The sequence below is a fragment of the Eriocheir sinensis genome, chromosome 63 (assembly GCF_024679095.1).
Source record: "Eriocheir sinensis breed Jianghai 21 chromosome 63, ASM2467909v1, whole genome shotgun sequence".
NCBI lineage: Eukaryota > Metazoa > Arthropoda > Malacostraca > Decapoda > Varunidae > Eriocheir > Eriocheir sinensis.
Window position 1 is genome coordinate 1843800 of NC_066571.1, and position 19338 is coordinate 1863137.

At 40.7% G+C, this 19338-nt stretch overlaps 1 protein-coding gene across 2 annotated transcripts in view; it reads right to left on the minus strand.

The window, feature by feature from the left end:
* Positions 1 to 907: 907 nt before the first annotated feature.
* LOC126986827 (transmembrane protein 104-like) overlaps positions 908 to 19338 on the minus strand; it is a 53570-nt gene continuing 35139 nt past the window's right edge. For both annotated transcript variants that reach the window (XM_050843213.1, XM_050843214.1), the window contains 3 exons: positions 18227 to 18385; positions 17351 to 17590; positions 908 to 6159 (listed from right to left, as the gene is read on the minus strand). In XM_050843213.1, the coding sequence (XP_050699170.1) occupies positions 5974 to 6159; positions 17351 to 17590; positions 18227 to 18385 (585 nt within the window). In that variant the 3' untranslated portion in view covers positions 908 to 5973. The remainder of the gene's footprint in view (positions 6160 to 17350; positions 17591 to 18226; positions 18386 to 19338) is intronic.

Here is a 19338-nt window from a genome sequence, read left to right on the forward strand (position 1 = left end):
CCTTACAGAATTGCTGGAGGTTCTGGTAATGGATTTCAAGCCACTGCATGTGGAGGCAAAGCCCTTGGGACTTCAGGTCTCCTGGGCCAAGACCACAGTACGGGTGTTTGGAAGCTTGGTAGATTAAAGAGTAGTCTGTTCATAATGTGGTGAGGATATTGATATCTTGGAAAATTTCATATACCTTGGTAGCATAGTTCAGAACAATGGCGAGTCATCAGGAAGCCTTACAGTGGATTGACTTGGCCCACAGTGTTATGGACTCACTCAGCACAAGTATATGGTGATGTGGATATCTGTGCAGAAGGACAAAGATCCAGAACTTCAAGTCACTTGTGCTGCCTGTCTTATTCTATGGCTGTAAGATAAGGACACTGAACAATGACTTGAAGAGGCAGACTGATGCATTTGGTAATAAGAGCCTTCACAGATTCATGGAATACTGCAGGAATAACTGTGTCAACTAATAATTACTCCGTGAGACTGATTTGAGGTCTATAACCTGCATAGTCCCTCAACAACAGCTACGGCTATATGGGCATGTGGCAGCCAACCCTGCTCACTTGGTATGTCTGTAACCCTGAGTGGAGTAAGTCATGGGGATGCCCACAGTTTGTAGCTTGAGCAGTTGATAGATCCTGCTGTTAGGTACTTGGGATGGGAAGGGGGCCTGCATGGTGACTTCCCTGTCTATCTGCTTGCTTGCCACCAACAACAACTTGCCAGAGTTTATTGTTGACTTACATTGTGCAAAGGAGAAATTAGCAGTTCATCTCTGATGACAAGAAAGGAGATAAAATATAGTATCTTCCCATGATGGTCTACAAAAAATAATACAAAACTTTATTATCAGAGCATATTAGTTGACTTAGGATTCCTGTTGGGGCTATGGAATGACATCAAAAAGTAGCTTTTTACCTTCTAATAATTATAATGATTACACAACACTTAAAAGACTTTCACCATATATAAATGTTTATTCCAAATATGTCTTACACAATCATGGGTTGACCAGTCTTCAAACTCTTTACCTTTCTGTATTCTAGAGTTCCTGTAATATTACAAATGAAATTTGTAAAACAAGGTGAAGTATTGTATACGGTTCCTGCATCTTACAGATGATAGACAATCTCTTAGGAGACATGGATCTGAAACTAACAAATTACAACCAGTAGCCCCAATTATATCTGAAACTATAATGGGAGTTGAGGTTTTATTTTTAGATAGTTTTTGTCGTACTATGAAGCATTCCATAGCTAATGTAGTACCATTTGTTTTTATAGTTTTTAAAAATCAGATTTTGAGTAGAATTATCTAATCCTTGCAAAGATATTTGAAGCCAGTGGACTTTTATTCTTATTACCTGAATAAAACTGAACTAGGTGTTTATCTGCCCATACATTCAAGCATACAATCAACATTAATGTTAAGTGACTATGCCATGGTGTAACTTTAATGTCCAAAATTGCTTGGCAGGGCCATCAACAACTTGTAAATGCAGTTTTCAATTTTCATACAGTACATACTAAGTGTTTTATGGAACTCATCATTAGCAAGGAATTACTTTTCCTTTGGTACTTTTCCTACGTGTGCTTTGGAAGGTTTCAAGTAATACTGAAGCATGAACTTGGCTGATATTAAATGCTTTTAAACATGCATAAATAGTGTGGTAAACAATTACTTTGCTCATATTTTTAACTTTATTTTTGGCACCATCTCTAGAATCTGTGCCATCTTGTGCTCTAAAGCATATTGTGAATGGAAGGATGAACCTTTTTATCCCTTACACTGGTCAGTATGAGTACAGCAGCAGTTTTACCTAAAATCTTTAATTGTTCACTAAATATGAAATCCTGTTTGCGTACCATATTCAGATCAAATATCACCTTTCAACCTTATTACTTAATAAAAAAATATCCTTTAAAAGTAATGGTTCACTTACTATTTTAACTGGACATTACAGGTGATTTGTGCCTTACCAAGGATCATTTGAAAGAATTTACCTGTGTTCAAACAGTATGCTATGGAAGATAATCTTCTAAGATGACTAATATCTAGTAATATAGAATCACTGAACTCATTCGTTCACACTTTCATTCCACAGAGCAGTGCCCTTTATTTCCAATCCTGCTGTCATGTGTGTGTGTGTTAGGGGGGGGAGAGAGAGCTTTGAGACCAGGGATTGGTGTCCTATGCTGGGGAGGAGACGTTATGGTCTCCCATGAGAATTAAGGATTGTAACAATTGTATCAGTAGGGTTATCACACTCATGGCATCCTCCAGCTGTTTGTGACTAGTTCAAGGCAAGTCTTGCATCTCATAGGCACAGCACTCACACTGAAATGAGAAAGGGCAGAGTGTGAGAAATAGATGAAGGGAAGGAGATTAAGTAGCATGGAAGGAAAAGTCCAAGTAAAAATGGTCAGACAATCAGACAAGAGACAGGAGCATGGGACTGGGGAAGATATCTAAGTGTCCTCCCCAGTTCCAGCCTCCTGTCCCCCTTCACTTTTATTTGGACTTTCTATGCTATTTAATCTCTTTCCCTTCATCTATTTCTTGCACTCTGTCTACCATCTCCCTTTCTCTTCTTTCAGTGCAAGTGCTGTGCCTATGGGATGCAAGATTACTTGAGCTAGTTACAAACAACTGGAGGGTGCCATGACTGTTCACAACACTTACTCCTCATGTTTTATTAAGGATCAGATCAACATCTTCTCTCACTTTCTCAAAGGCTCACCATGACAATTACTCACTACTACAGATGCTTCAAGGACAGCCCCTTTAACAAATTAATTCCCAGGTTTCCCTGACTCCTTCGATTGACTGCACTAGTGCACAACCCACTCAACTGCCTATATTCTCTCCTCCATTACCTACCTCTTCATTAATACACATTTCCTTATCCCATCCTGCTTCCTCCCATGTTATAGTCACCCTTGAACCCTATACTCCTAAAGACCTGCAACCCAGACTGTCAACTCCTCTCTTTCCAATTCATTCACCACATCTTATTTTCCCCCTTCTATGTCTTCCCTATTTAGACCTTGATTCTGGAACATTGCTTGAACAAAAGTACATTTAACATTCCTGCACTCACTCCTTACTCAAAACAACACGCTTCCAAAAATCCATCCAACAACAAGCGGGCAGGGTAACCTTCTGCACTTGGTCTAACAGGTCTCATCTAGTAACTGTCAACAGGGAAGCTCAGGCCAAAGTAATGTTATCCTTAAAAGACTTCAACAGGAAACCCTTCCCTGTATCACTTGAAAATGTGTACTAACACTATCATCATACCAACAAATACATGGTCAGGTTCTGATTACTGTTCTGAAGACCTTCATGAACTCACTGACAACTATGATGTCATTGATGTAACGATTTGCTTCAACTGTGCGTCTACTATTCATTTTTTGTCAATAATAATATAGCTGATAACTGTCCCACTGGCAGGTGGGTCAATACTTAGCATAGCAGCACCTATACAAATATCATCTGCAGCTTTTCAACATAGCAACACTCACTCTGGAATTAAGAATGTTGGGAAAATATCTGGTGACTTACCACACATGTACTTCTGACAAAACCACTATTTTAGTCAATATAGCATGAGATTTTCAGTCACTGCACTCCCATTACTCGGCAATGCTATTCAAAGAGATTGCTTTCAAGGTAGACTGCCGTCTTATATGTGATATTTGCTCAACTGAAATAAGCAGTGTTGCTGGAAGTACACAGGCATGTGTCAAGGCCTCCAGGTACATAAATAACTGAGCTGGCACCCAGGAACCTCTTCCACCTGAGGTAGTTTCACAATGGGCCGGATTGAAGGTTCTGAAGAATAGGCAAGCTACCTGGTCCTGTAGTCTACAATACTAACATGGATTACAGAACATGGCAAGAGTGGACAATCACAACACTCCAGGTTTCAAACAAATATTTCCATTCCTCTGTACTACATGAAGCTGCACAGGTACATTAATTACAATTACTATAGAAAAATAGTGAAAATTAATAAGGAATTCGGTGCCTTCTGGCCACCAGGAACAGAAACTGTGCGTTTCATTCGTCTTACTACTGTGCTGACAATAAAAGTTAAGTCCATGTCCCACTTACAGTTCTTCAGCTTCCTGAATGTAATGCTGTTTATTATATATTAGTAGTAAAGTCAATCATATTAACCTTTGTAAATTGTAGAAATATATACGATTACCTTACTTCACTGTCACTAGAATTACTGAATAGCATTTGGCTGCAGATATATCTTGTCTACCTTACAGCCATAACTACTATTTTGAGGAGTTTGAGGTGACTGCATGGTGAGTGTATGATATTTAGAAAATCAAATGGGAAAGGCCTCATCTTATGGCACAACATACAAGAAATAAAGTACTTTACAAATAAAATGGTTCATGTACAAACTAAAGTAAGCAATACTGACATCTTTCTCTTCCTATGCTGAGCAAAACACTTGCCTCTTGCTTTCTTCAGAACCCTTCAAATATTTAAAACCGCAGTAAAACTGCACAGCAAGTAAAAGCTCCTTATTCTATATTTAATGGATTTACAGGTACATGAGTAAATATGATATTTGTTGACCAGAATGCCATGGCAAGAATGCATAAATGATTATTATTCAGGTGAGAGCAAACTAGAAACTTGTACTATAATTATACTTGAGAGTAGTCACAAAAAGATGAAAAACTGAAACAAATAAGGGCACTGGCACTGTTTTGAATACTGCATGATGATATTAAATTTGAACTGAAGAGTAAGATGAAATTGTCAGAAACCAGTCATTGATGCAATTCACAAATATTAAATACAGATGGAGGATACAAATGAGGAAAAGACAAACATGCCATGTATAGCAACTACTGGAAGATAAGACTGACTAACACTTTGATGCCTTAAAAATGATGATGGTATAATTGCTGTGTGGTGAGGAAGCTAAACCTTCAATGTCTGTTGAAAATGAAAATGAGTAATAAAGGTTCTGATATGATGGAGGAGTGGCAATGAGTTATTTCAAGCATACAAGTTAAACTTACTAATGGAGTTAAGGCTGGGAGGATATCAAAGAAATCTGAAAATAAGGTGAATGCATGATGTGAAATTACTGTATGCCTGGAAAAGCAGAGAACATTAGACCATTTCCTTAGAGAGACTTGACAGGTAATGGAATATTACACGTCATGCTAATTCTAAAACCAACAAAAAGTGGATACAACATGTAGTAAAATATATCACATTAATGGGAACCAAGGGAAATATAAATATGCTATGATATATTCTAATCATGACAAGGAAGGAAGATTGGTAGAATCCATCCTAGTCAAGAGAATCAAGCAATAAAATGATACTGAAAGGCATCCTAAACACTGGAAGGAAGGAGGGAGGGAGCTAATAGACTTAGGAAAGTAAGGATTTTGTCTACACTTATAGGAAGACAACTCACATGGCAGACAAATATAAGACTGTCTGAATTGGTAGGGGATATCAGGCAGTCTGCATCACATGTAAAGGGGGGAGATGCTCCAGCCAAAAGAGGTGCCAACTATGGAAGATTTGCTTGCACAAAGATATTGATAGAGTTTGCAAGTGAGATGCTTACTTTGCTGTGGAATGCTTTCCAATTTCTTTTCATAGATCCCATCCAATGTAATGTGCAAGGAAGAAAGGAAGAATGGGTAATAGCAGTCCTACCGAAGAATAAAATATATTTGCTGGTGCAGCAATTTCCTAAATAAAAAAAGTAAAAAATAAAATAAATAAATAAAATGTCATTTAGGAATGACTTGAGCAGACTAACAAGAAGAGGGTGTGAAACTAGACCAAGTTACACCCTGTAGAATGTAGATTATAATAATGTGTTGTAATAACTTAAGAGTCGTACTCATATAAAATATACTTCTATATACAATATATCAACAACTCTGAAAAAATGTATATGTACAACTACAGGGCTGCCTATGCCTTGTATTCCTCGATGAGATAAAGTGTGACAAAGACCTGGCACAGGGCAGCCCAAATACAGATCACAACCAGCCAAGCTGAGTGTTGGAGGGGCGCCGAGAAGGGGTTCTTCACGCCCATGCCGATATGCTGCAGCGTCATCTTCCGTGCATAGTACACCAGCGTCGCTGGCACAACGTACTGAAATGGACAGGCAAGAGTTCAGGGATACGATGAAAAACATTCTCAAATGTCTTCTAAAGTAGAGAGACATATAGAGGCTGGGTGGCTCTGTGGGTACAGTGATTGGCTCACAACCAAAAGGTTGTGTGTTCAGTTCCAACTCACAGCAGCACCTTGGAGAGAGAGCTAGTGTTCTCTTGTAGGCCTAGCATAGTTATATGGCTTTCCCTGTCTAGCTTTCTTAATATATGCATACATAGATGATGACTGGAAGGTCTTATAAAGCCTGCATATTCAGATTTCCATTCACGTTGTTGACCATGACAGGCAGTGCTTAGGTGCAGACAATCCTTGTTATATGTATGGATTTGGTCCCAAAGAATTATGAATAACAATTTTGAAAATAAAAGTTTTTCAATTTAAAAATAAAACATGGACCCTTCCCTCAAAATAGCTAAACATAAGAATCCCTGACATTAATGAATATTTTGAATTAACCTATGCACTGAAATTGACAATCCAGTAATTTGGTTCATCAAGTCCACCCACTATCGACTCCAATGGCCTCAAGAACACCAAACTTGAGATGTCATTCACGCAGACAAGATATGGCAACGTCGCTCTTCCCCCTCAGGTCCCCTGGGCGCGCTGACTGTCAAGCGTCTCTAAGTAGTTTCCAGGTGTGTGTGTGTGAGAGAGAGTGTATGTGTGTGTGTGAAGAAATTCTCTCTCTCTCTCTCTCTCTCTCTCTCTCTCTCTCTCTCTCTCTCTCTCTCTCTCTCTCTCTCTCTCTCTCTCTCTCTCTCTCTCTCTCTCCTTACACACACACACACACACACACACACACACACACATTGCACACAAGGTGGAACTAAAAATGAGAGAGAAAAAAAAATTAATGTAAAATGATGTTTCTAAGCCTTGCATTAATGTCAGGGTGTGAGAGACAGAGTGTATGTGTGTGTGTGAAGAAATTCTCTCTCTCTCTCTCTCTCTCTCTCTCTCTCTCTCTCTCTCTCTCTCTCTCTCTCTCTCTCTCTCTCTCTCTCTCTCTCTCTCTCTCTCTCTCTCTCTCCTTACACACACACACACACACACACACACAAGGTGGAACTAAAAATGAGAGAGAGAAAAAAAAATTAATGTAAAATGATGTTTCTAAGCCTTGCAACAAAGTGAAGCCTAAGGAGGTGGAGGTGGGGCAGTGGGGGGTTAAAGTGGGAGGGGATGTGAACCCTAATGAGGTGGGAGGGAGGGAAAAGAAGGGAGGAAAGAGGGAGGGGATTGGCAAGGAAGGACGTAGGGAGTAAAAGAGATGGAGGAATAGATATGTGTGTGTGTGTGTGTAGTAAAAGAGATGGAGCAATAGATATGTGTGTGTGAGAGAGAGAGAGAGAGAGAGAGAGAGAAAGAGAGAGAGAGAGAGAGAGAGAGAGAGAGAGAGAGAGAGAGAGAGAGAGAGAGAGAGATTTCTCCACACACACAAAAATGGTAATGAAGATGGTGAGTGAATTGAGAAGGGAGAGAGAGGAGGACAAGAGAAAGATAAGTGATTTAGAAGCGAGGGTGGTGGAACTCAGGGATCAGCTGATAAAGTGTACTGAGGGGGTGAAGGTAAGCGTAATGATGAAAAAGTGGAAGTGGAGCAAAGAGTTAGGAAGTTGGAACAGAAAGTTGAGTGGTGGAGAGATGATGCAAAGTGGGAGTGTGCAGAACTTTAAGGAGATTGTAGAGGAGCAGCTAGAAGAGAAGATGGCTGAGAAGGTGGTGAAGGTGATCAAAGAAAATGAGGCACTGGTAAGAGGCACGGTTGACAAAAAGAAGATTCTGTTCGCCGTCAAGGAAAAAAAGACCAAGTAAATCTGTGAGAGAGAACAACTTGAGGGATGCAGTGAGGATGGTCGTGTAAAGGGTACAAGAAGAGGGAAGTGACCTGGTGAAAGAAATAGACGACTGTCATAGGATTGGAAAATACAATGGCGAAAGAGATAGACCAATTAGAATACAATTTAAGGCACAGAGTGAAGCAGAAGAGGCACTGGCAGGAGCTTGGAAGCTGGCGAGAGAAGAAGACACCAAAATGATGTGGCTGAGAAAAGATCTGAATGAGCAAGAGAGTTAAGTTGAATGAACTTAAGAGGTGAGGTTCATGATTTAAATGAGAAGAGATTGGAAGAAGAGAAGAGGGAATTTTTTTGGAGAGTAATGGATATGAAAGTGAGGAAGTGGTTCATAGGGACGAGAGGAAAGAGAGAAAGAATCTAACAGAAAAGGAGGAAGGGTGGAGGGTAACACGCACGAATATAAATGGAATAGTTTCATCGTGGATAAAGTTTAAAGACTATTTGAGAGACAAAGAACCTGATATTGTGGGGCTAACAGAAACTAAGTTGTGTGAACCAATTGAGGTGGTGGGGATTGGAGAAGGTGCATACAACATATGGAGGAGAGACAGAAAGTTAAAAAAGAGAGGAGGGGTGATGTTGATGGTAACAAAAAAGGCATCAGGGTGGAGAAAGTGATTGAGGGTGAAGGCTTGGCAGAGGTGTTGAAAGTGAAAATTGTGAGTGCTGAAGGAAGAAGGAGGCATTATGTAGTAGGGTATGTGCCCCCAAGAATAAACGCATGGGAGTTACGAGAATACGAACAAATGTTACAAGACACAGTGAGTTGCCTGGATGGAATGTTGAGGGAGTGTGAGAGAATGATTATAATGGGTGATTTCAACTGCAAGGAGGTGGAATGGGAGGATTGGCAGACGCAGGGAGCAGACGGGTCGTGGGGAGGAAGACTCCTACAACTGCCAATAGAACATGCTGACTCAGTGGATCAATAAACATACCAGATTCGGGAATGAAAGCAAGGCATCAAGACTAGATCTGGTATTTAGCAAGGAGCCAGAAATAATAGAAAATCTTAAGTAGATTGTCCAATAGTGAAGAGTGACCATGCAGTTGTGGAATTTGAAGTATCAGAAAAGAGAACAATTGACCGAAAGGAGGATCACAAAATTGGGAGATGCAACCACAGCAGAGCCCCATTTAGCGCGAGAATTAAGTGGATGAACGCGGTTGCGCTAACTGAGTAAAGTAACCAATATGTAAAAAATTATTTAGTGCACACGTGGGTCTGACTTTTGGGTTTGATAATTACTCAAAATAATCACTCACAAAAAAAAAAAAAAAAAAAAAAAAAAAACGATTGGCTGAGCTCTAAAAACACGCTTGTGATTCGCTGGGAGTCCGATGACGTCATCGCCGGCGTTCACCCGGTCAGCGGCCTCGCTGCCTTAAAAACAGGTGGTCAGATTTCTCAGAAAGTGAGAAAATTATCTCGGATTGCCAGTTTGGATTCAGGAGAGGGAGATCATGTGTCACCAACTTATGTTAATACTCATGGGTGACAGATTTAATAGAAGAGAGAGAAGGCTGGGGGGATGGAGTGTACTTGGATTTGAAAAAAGCATTTGACAAAGTACTGCATAGAAGACTAATTTGGAAAATTAAAAATAGGGGTGGAGTGTGTGATGGACTGACTTAAGTGGCTGGAGGACTTCCTAACTAACAGGGAAATAAGGACGATAATCAGGGACAGGGTTTCCAACTGGTGCCCCGTGATGAGTGGAGTCCCGCAAGGTTTGGTGTTGGCGCCAATAATGTTTGCCGTTTATATAAATGATATGGTGGATGGAGTGTCCAGCTATGTGAGTTCGTTTGCAGATGATGCAAAACTATTGAGACGTGAATAATGTAAAGGACTGTGAGGCATTGCAAGGGGACCTGGATAGAATATGAGTGGAGTGGTACATGGCAAATGGAGTTCAATCTTGGGAAATGTAAAAAAATGGAGTTTGGTAGGAGTGGTAGAAGATGCAAATATGATTACAAGATGGCAAATGAGACAATATGCAGGAGTGGAGGAAAAAGATTTGGGAGTGACTTTCAGAAAACATGTCACCAGGCAAACACATCAACAGGATAATGGGACACAAACTCTGAATTTGCCAAGGAACATAAGGATGGTATTTGTGTACTTGGATGAGGAGATGATGAGGAAAATAACAGTCACAAAGATAAGGCCAAGGTTGGAGTATGCAGCAGTGGTCTGATCTCCTCACGAAAAGAAAAACATAAAGAAGCTGGAAAGAGTGCAGAATGCCAACTAAGATCAGACTCATGAGGAGAGACTCAATAGCATGGGGTTCACAACCCTGGAGAGAAGAAGAGAATGAGGAGATCTGATAGCAGTGTACAGGGTGGTGAACGGAGTGGAGCATTTGGACAGAGAGGACCTGTGTTTGTGGAACGAGAGAGGGACAAGAGGACATGGAAAGAAGTTGAGGGCAACCACATGTAGGAGAGATGTGAAAAAGTTTAGCTTCCCAAATAGAAGCATTGAGCTGTGAATAGACTGGAGGAGGAAGTGGTCTTTGCAAGAAACATTCTTGATTTAAAGGAAAAGTTGGATAAGAGTGGATATGGAGACGGGCAGCCTGAGCATAGCTCTTTTCCAGTATGTCACAACTAGGCAAATACAACTAGGTAAATTCTCTCTCTCTCTCTCTCTCTCTCTCTCTCTCTCTCTCTCTCTCTCTCTCTCTCTCTCTCTCTCTCTCTCTCTCTCTCTCTCTCTCTCTCTCTCTCTCTCTCTCTCTCACACACACACACACACACACACACACCTGGAAACTATTTAGAGACACTTGACAGTCAGCGCACCCAGAGGACCTGAGGAGGAAGAGTGACGCTGCCATATCTTGTCTGCGTGAATGACAGCTCGAGTTTGGTGTTCTTGAGGCCATTGGAGTCAATAGTACAAGTGTGGACATGTTCATTCCACACTCAGTTTGACTGACCCATGAGGAAGGTGTGGGATGCTCGACTTTTTTGGGGAAAAATTGTGTTTTGAGGAACTGAAGGACAAAGTTCCTTCTTCCCTATTCAGAAATAATGGCAAGAAAAAGTGTTCTGTGGCATCCAGTCTTAAGTTGTATCATTCCTATTGGGTGGAACATTTACTAAAAAATGTTGAATAATGTAGTTATCAGTCTAAGAGAAAAATGATGGAAAAATGATTAATAGTAAGGGATTTAAAGATAGAACAGTCTTGCAGAACACCACTGTTGAGAGGTTTAGAGGTAGAAGTGACTCTACCACAGCAGAAATAGATCAGTCTAATAGGAAACTGGAGATTAAATTTAGTACAGAGGGAGGGATAGGGTCTGTAGGAGGGTAGTTTACAAAGTAGGAGCAAAATGGATCATACGTTGGGGCCACATGGAGAAGAGAAAGCATGTATACAGCATGGTGGTAAAATTTCAATTATCCAGCAACATTCCTATACAAATACCGGAGAATACTTGAATGCATGTCAACTTTTGAGTACAAAAGCATGGTGTATGAGTAAAAAAGTATGCATAACACAAGCACAAGTATTACAAGGCTTGCCTGTATGTCTTGGAGTAGATGGGAACCATGACAGGTTCCAACTTTTCCTCGAAAAGCATTATAGAGTTCAGCAGACATGAAAAATGTTTTGAAGCTCTTAATATGGTATATATGGTAAGATCCAGTCAGAAACATGAATATGCAGGGTGACTAAATTGATGAGCATAGCTGGGCGCGATAACAGAAAACCTTATTCCCGATAACCGATAACTGATAATGGAAAACCTTATCGGTGATAACCGATATTCGTTAACTGGAGACACAAATATAGGCGATAACCGATAACCGATATAAATCCACAATTCCGATACTAGCTAGCGATAAGTCCGATAGGCTAAAACGATACTTTATTGATATCTCAAATAAAATAAAAAAATGGATTCAAATTTTCATTATCTGTATTTTAGAAGACTTACAAAACCTGAAAACCACACGTTGACACGTACCAATGGACAGTAATACTAGAAACGCCTGAACTGGTGTTGTGTTATTTGGCGTCGCCACCGTCAAAAGCTGATGCTTTTTTTTTTTTTTACAAATACTGCTCTCGTGAACTGCGCATGCTCAGACCAGCAAGCGTAAACCTGTACAGTCTCACAAAGCTTTTTAACCGTAATTAAGAGTTGCTGGAAGGGTGAATCAGACATACAGTACCACAACCACCATCCCTGCTGTTTCTAGAATGACACTCTGTACGAGTTGTATTTATATGTACAGAGTGTCGTTCTAGAAACAGCGAGGATAGTGGTACTGTATGTCTGATTCAGCCTTCCAGCAACTCTTAATGTGTTAAAAAGCTTTGTGAGACAGTACAGGGCTTAGCTTACTGGTCTGAACATGCGCAGTTAACGAGAGACCAGTGTTTGTAAACAAAAGCGCCAGCTTTTGACGATGGGACACCAAATAACACAACACAGGGTGCCTTCAATACCATGGCATGCTCACAAATGAATATGGAATATCAAATCTGAGGCAGTGAATAATCATTTGGGGGCCAAAGTTAAATGATTTTTCTCTTTAATATATTGATTTTTGAGTCTAACATAAAACATAACTTAGGAACACAAAGGAACACAAAGGAAGAACAAACAACAGCAGACCTGCTGGTCCTTACAAGGTTGTTTGTGACAAGCTACACTAACTATCTAATCAAAGGTGGAAGATGAAGGACAGCAAAGGCGAAGGCTCCTCCCCACCCCCCCCCACCCCTCCAGCCAAAGCTGGCAGGAAAGGAAAAAGAACCATGCAGCATGGAAAAACTGCTTGGAATTTATGTAGGAAAGAGGAAAGAACTACCATTACTGCTACCACTAACCGGGCGATAAAAGCAGACAAGGACACCAGTATTCGAAAGAACTTAACGTTATTACGACAATGTTGCTGGTTGGATTCAAAACACTTGTCTAATCTATTCTTGAAGGCCGTAACTGTTGTACTATCAACGACATCACAGGGTAGAGAGTTCCAAACATTAACAACTCGATTGAAGAAGTGTTTAGCTTCGTGCAATGAGAATCTTTTACCGCTTATCTTCAAATTGTGATTTCTTCTTGTTCTATTTAATTGATCAATTGTAAAGTAATCTTCCGCATTAATATCACTGAATCCTTTAAACATTTTAAACACTTCTATTAGATCGCCTCGCATTCTTCGTTTCGATAGGCTGAATAAATTTACTTCTTTACTTCCTTTCATATTGATGCTGAATGTGATTGTTCGGTGACCGCTAGAACTAAAAATTGGACCAACATTTACTTCGTTAACTAGATCAGCTGTCGTTGAAAAGATAAGGTCAAGTATATTATTTTCCCGAGTCGGTTTTTGAACGTGTTGATGCAAATCACTTTCTAGTAAATTTGTGTACAGGTCGAACCCTGTATGACAGTTCAACGGTTCACCCCATCTTTTCACTGGCAAGTTAAAGTCCCCAACAATTACTGCCTCGCAACTGCTACTTGTTTCTAATAATAATTCACTTAATGCGTGGTCGATATCAAGAGTCTGCCTTGGCGGTCTGTAGATAAGTCCAATTACTATTTTACGAGATTTATTTTTTATTTCAATGAAGACCATGTCTACATTGGTTATAATATCTGTTTTCACGGATACTGGATGGAGAGAGTTGTGGATATAAAAGATAACGCCTCCACCCTGTCTGTTCTCTCTTTCATGACTAAAGATTGTATAACCCGGTAATCTATATTCCGCAATGAAATCTCTATTAGAAGTGTCTATCCAAGATTCTGTGACTCCGATGATGTGATAATGATTTGTAGCTGCGAGGACTTCTAAGTCTTCAAATTTGTTACGTAGGCTATGAGCGTTTACATAGCAAGCTTTAATGTGATTCGAGTCGGGAGTTTTGCGGGTTGAGTGCACCCTTACGGTGGAGCTGCTGGTGTTCTCGCCTCCGCGTTTTTTGGCTTTCGAAGAGCCACTTGGTCACAGAGCAGCCTCCCGAAATGGGCTGCTCCAACAGGGTTTAAGTGAATGCCATCAGGAAGGAACAAGTCTGAATCGTAGTAAAAATTGTTCCACAAGTTAACAAACTGGACGTTTTCTTGTGAGCAAAGGGACTGAAGTCTGTTGTTTGTGCTGAAGGCCTTACTGTAAAAGCTAGATTCAGCACCGACCCTCGGGAGGATTCCTGAAATTATGATGTTACCGGCATCCGTTTTACGTTTATACTGCTTGATCATGTGGCGGTATTTCTCAAGCAGTTCCTCAGAAAGGGTTGTCTTTACATCATTTGTCCCCGCGTGAATGACAAAGAGGGTGTTTCGGTCGGCATTTCTCGTGACATCATCGCACGCTGCGGTGATGTCGTCCAGTCTGGCACCTGGATAGCAGTAACGTTTTCTGCGGCCGTTTGATGAACGACCACAGAACTCAACCAGCTGGCCACGCACCATGGAGTCCCCAACTAGGTGAGTCTCGAACTCATCCTCCATGGTGTCTGCCAGCACCTGGAACCTATTGAAGGTAGTGGGGGTCAGTAAGTCCTTGGTTGCCTGCTTCGGTTTGGCTCCATTCCTTACAGGTTGGAACCCGACATCCTGTGAAGCAGGAAGAGAAGCGTTAAGTGGGGCAGGCTGGAAGTTGTCCTGTGAGGCAGGCTGGGAGTTAGCCTGTGAAGCAGGCTGGGGGTTAGCATGTGAGGCAGGCTGGGGTCAGCCTGTGAGGCAGGTTGGCGGTTGTCCTGTGAGGCAGGCTGGAGGTTAGCCTGTGAGGCAGGCTGGGGGCTAGCCTGTGAGGCAGGCTGGGGGTTAGCCTGTGAGGCAGGCTGGGGGTTAGCCTGTGAGGCAGGCTGGGAGTCAACCTGTGAGGCAGGTAACACGTCCTCCCGTGAAGCAGGAGGGTCATCTGGAGAGGGCACAGTCTCGGTGGAGGGCCTCTCCACCATCGATGGTGGAGTCACTGCCACATTAGTTAAAACAAATTCCTGAAGGGCTACAAATTTCTTTTCAAGATCATTGTGCTTGACTTTCCATTCAGTCACAGCCTTCTGAAGATGTAATCTTTGAACGCAGAGGCGGCAAGTTTTACTCAGCTGGAAGAACTGAGCTGCAAAACGTCCGGGACAGACGTCACACTTAAGGTTCGAAGGCATTGTTAGAAATTTAAGCGAGTTAACAGTTTGGGCAAATTTTAAAAGCGCTTTCGAAATAACTTAAATTGTGACCATAAATTGAATTGTATAAAAATTGTGCATGGAAATTAGATACTGCTGTGTTAGATGCCTCCAACACTGGGAGTTCGCTCCCACAGGGTCTTGAAAACGCCTCAAAGACCAATCGCTTGTCCTGAGCCTCGGTCACGAGAGAGACTTTCACAACCCGGCGTTTTAATGTTGATGATCTAAGTATGAAATCTCTTCACCGAAGATATTTTATACCCCGAAGTTTTTTCATACAACACCGAGCGCCTGGGCCAAGCATGCGCAGTAGGGAGGGGACAACGTTTTTTTTCTTTTCTTTTTCTGAGAGTCAGAAAAAAGTAGCGATTATCGCTATTTTGGTTACAAAAGTAACGAAGATACCGATATATATTTAAATAAGTAGCGGATGGCCGATAACCCGATTTTGTTATCAGCGATAAAGTATCGCGATAACGCCCAGCTATCTTGATGAGTTAGCTAAATAATATGTCTTTTTGTGTGACAGATCTTTATACAAGATTGTTATGAGTCCTTGTATGTACCTAGATGTGATATAAAGTAAATGAGCTGCCCTCGTGGGATCTCATCTCTGAGTTTGTCAAATTTAACAACTTTTTTTTTTCTTTTTCTTTTTTGACTGGACAACCTTTGTCCAAGTTGTGCCACTGATGAGTGCATTGATTGGGAAAACAGTATATCTTGATGTGTTTGAAGAATCTTGTCTTTTTCAACTTCATTAATTTTCATGTTCCCTACTTACTCCCCCAACCAATGCAAACATCTATTTCAATCCTGTCTCTCCCTTTATTGCCCTGAACACTGCATTTATGCCACCTCCCTCTCTCCTTTCTTTTAGATATGGTAGCCTCAAGTTTTCCAATCTTTCTTATATGTTAAGTTTGTCAGGCTGGAGAATCTTGGTTGCTGTTCTTTGTATTCTCTCTATCTTGTTTCTTTTTAAATGGGGACCATACTACATGGTGGTACATATTCCAACCTGAGGCATATCAAAGCCACTATCAGTTTCTTCATCATCTCTTCATTCTTGTAGTGAAATGCCACTCATGTTTGTCAACTACTTATAAGTCTGACAATTTTGTTCACCCGGTAGCAGCAGGGATCATGTTTCTTAATGGTCCCTCTAAGCAAGAAAAATGAGAAAAAATCACCCCCACACAAACCATATCATAATACATATCAAAGCATTTGTGATCAGATTATGTATCATCTTTTTTGGGGGGGTTTATATCATGGCACAAATTTGTCCCGTCGCCTCTACACGGTAAAGCCACAAATTTGCCCCGTCGCTGCTACCGGGTTAATGTGTTTTCAGATGATAATACTTCCCAAGTCCTCTCCTTTCACTTTTATGATTTATTTTTATTTCCCAATGAATAATTCAGTCACAGCCTCTTGGTACTCTAACCCATTTCCAACAACTTTCACTTATTTTCATTGAATATCATTTCTCACACCTGGCTCCATTCACTACTGAGTTTAGTCATCATATGAACTCCACATGTCAACTACCCATTCCCTACTTGGGCAGGGAGGGAGTCGAGACTTCAGAAACAAAAACTACAAGGAGTAGATCACATTTCACATTCAGATGCCATAACCCAAACCCTCATTATAGGCTGTAACTACATAAAAAAGCAAGATATTTAAATTCAAAATGAATTAGTAGCCCCATTCACACTAAAATATTTTCTCATAAAGATAATGCTTTCTTGATACAGTAATTATATTATGAGAATGTAGATTAGTGATTTTGTATAGAGGCCACATGAGTCAAATAGGAGGGCAGGGAGCAGTAGGGAACCACCAGTTAGGTGGATCAGCAGTGTTGAAGAGGAGAGGTGGGAGGGAAGGTTCAAATGTTGCAAAAAGGAAGTGTATGAACAAGGACTACTGGAGACACCTGCCAGAGGGAACAGGGAATTGGAGCTATAAGATACATGTATTCAATAATTGCCAGTCACATAAAAAAGTATACTTTAGATTTATGATCAAGAAAATGGGACACTTCTAACCAATAAAAATTGTTTAACTTTAAAAAGAGGAGTTCCTTAAAGATTAGTCCTGAGAAAAAGTCTCGGCTCACCTGAATGAAGGAGCCAGCATAGGCCCCCGTGATTCCCACAAGGATCTCAACATCGGAGGTGGCGAGTCCTACGAGTGTTGGAGGGATGATTGCAAGCAGAGGGAAGAGGCAGCGTGAGGTGAAGAAGGAGTAGCGACGGTTCTCCCTTAGACACAGACTTTTGAGGTTATTGCGGAGCGTGATCGCAATGATGGGGAAGTTGGTGCTTAATGTAAACACTGGGAACATAAGCAGGAACACCTGAGAGTGGGAAGGTTAAAACACATGAATTCTGATGAACGTGAGCGAAAACATTAGTGATGGAAAGAAAAAAATTATGTGACCTCACAAATGCAACAAAAAATAACACTGAGAAATGGATGGTATGAGATACAAACAATTGAAAAAGGGCACAAAGGAATATACTTAATAAAAACACCTGAGACAGGATTTGGGAAAAGGAAGAATGAATACACAAAATACTGCATGTGAAAATAATAGTACCTCAGAGGGGGTAAAGGGAAGGATGAAATATATTGATAGCTAAGATTACAGGTAGCTGAAGAGAAACAAGAGTGGAAATGGGAAGGAAGTAGAAGAGAAAATCTGACAGGGGACTCAGGAAGGAAGGAAAAGAAACCTTAATTGTCAGAGAATAACTGTGTTAAATCAAAAACTCATTTTCATGAACATTTACTCCTATAAGTGTAACCTAATTTTGACTTGTAATAAAAAAGGAGCAAAAAGATGTTAACTTGTGTGCATCAAAGCTGGCTTGAACAAAACTTCACATACTCAAAATAATGATTTTATTTACATGCATGAAAAACAACTCCATCTGCTAGTCATACACTAAAAGTAAGAGAGATCATCCCTCCAAGAGGCTCAAGACAGTACCTGCAGACTGTAGACGAAATTGGAGTCAGTGCCAGTCTTGCATCGGTCTGGCTGGAAGTTGAGAGTGTACAAGTCTTCCAGGTGAGCAAAGGTAAAGATCCCAGTGAATGCCAACAGGTAGTAGAACATCAGAATGAGAAGGTAGTCAGCTGCCAACAACTGCAACAACAAACGATAAGTTCCATGGCTAGGCATCTCAAATCATGTAGTGGGTTAACTTGTATTATCTCTCAGAGGAGGAGGAAAAATATAAATGTGAATGTGCTGCTTTTGAGATACAAGCTGAGAATCTCCACAGCCAACTGCCATCTGTGTAATCATCACATTAAATATCACATAATTTTGAAGTTTCTCATGAAATCAGGTCTTTATTAAATCCTACGATATCATGTTATAAAAACCTAAGATTTACTGGTGGGTTGATATAAAAAATATTAAATGAGTGTGCCACTGTTATTCAAACTGTCTTATAAATACAAAGCATGCAAAGCCTTGTAAAGAAGACAGTGACACTTACCACAGATACTATAAAAATACATAAAATGCAAATTGCTGCATTATGAAAATGGCAATATATGGCACACCTAGAATGATTTGGCTTAAAGAGATGTCTGCTAAACAAAAAAAACATGGCACAGACAGTGACAGTGATCAGAGAAGAACATAAAGTCAGCAAATGCCAGTTGCCGTATACAGGGCAGCTCTTGTTATATAGTAAGTAATGTCATGCCCCGAGATTTTGTATTTTCTCTTTTTCTATTTTTCCTACACATCCTCTGCGTGTATCGAAACACACGAGAAATTAATCAAGACAAGGTGAGGGTATTCACCGGCTGCCTGGGCTGGGATTGAACCCGCGACCAACGTGACGGGAGAGCCACTCCTTACCGAGATGTCCAAAGAGGTACCCCTCTGGCTAAATGGGTTATGGGAGGCTCGTTCATCAGGCATGACTTTCCCTCTATGTAGATTAATTTCTGTGTGTTGAGACTGACCCATTTTGGTGCAATATTAAACTCAACAGAACTGCAGGAGAGGATACCCACCGCTATGCCACCACTGTCATGCCCTGAGATTTTGTATTTTCTCTTTTTCTATTTTTCCTACACATC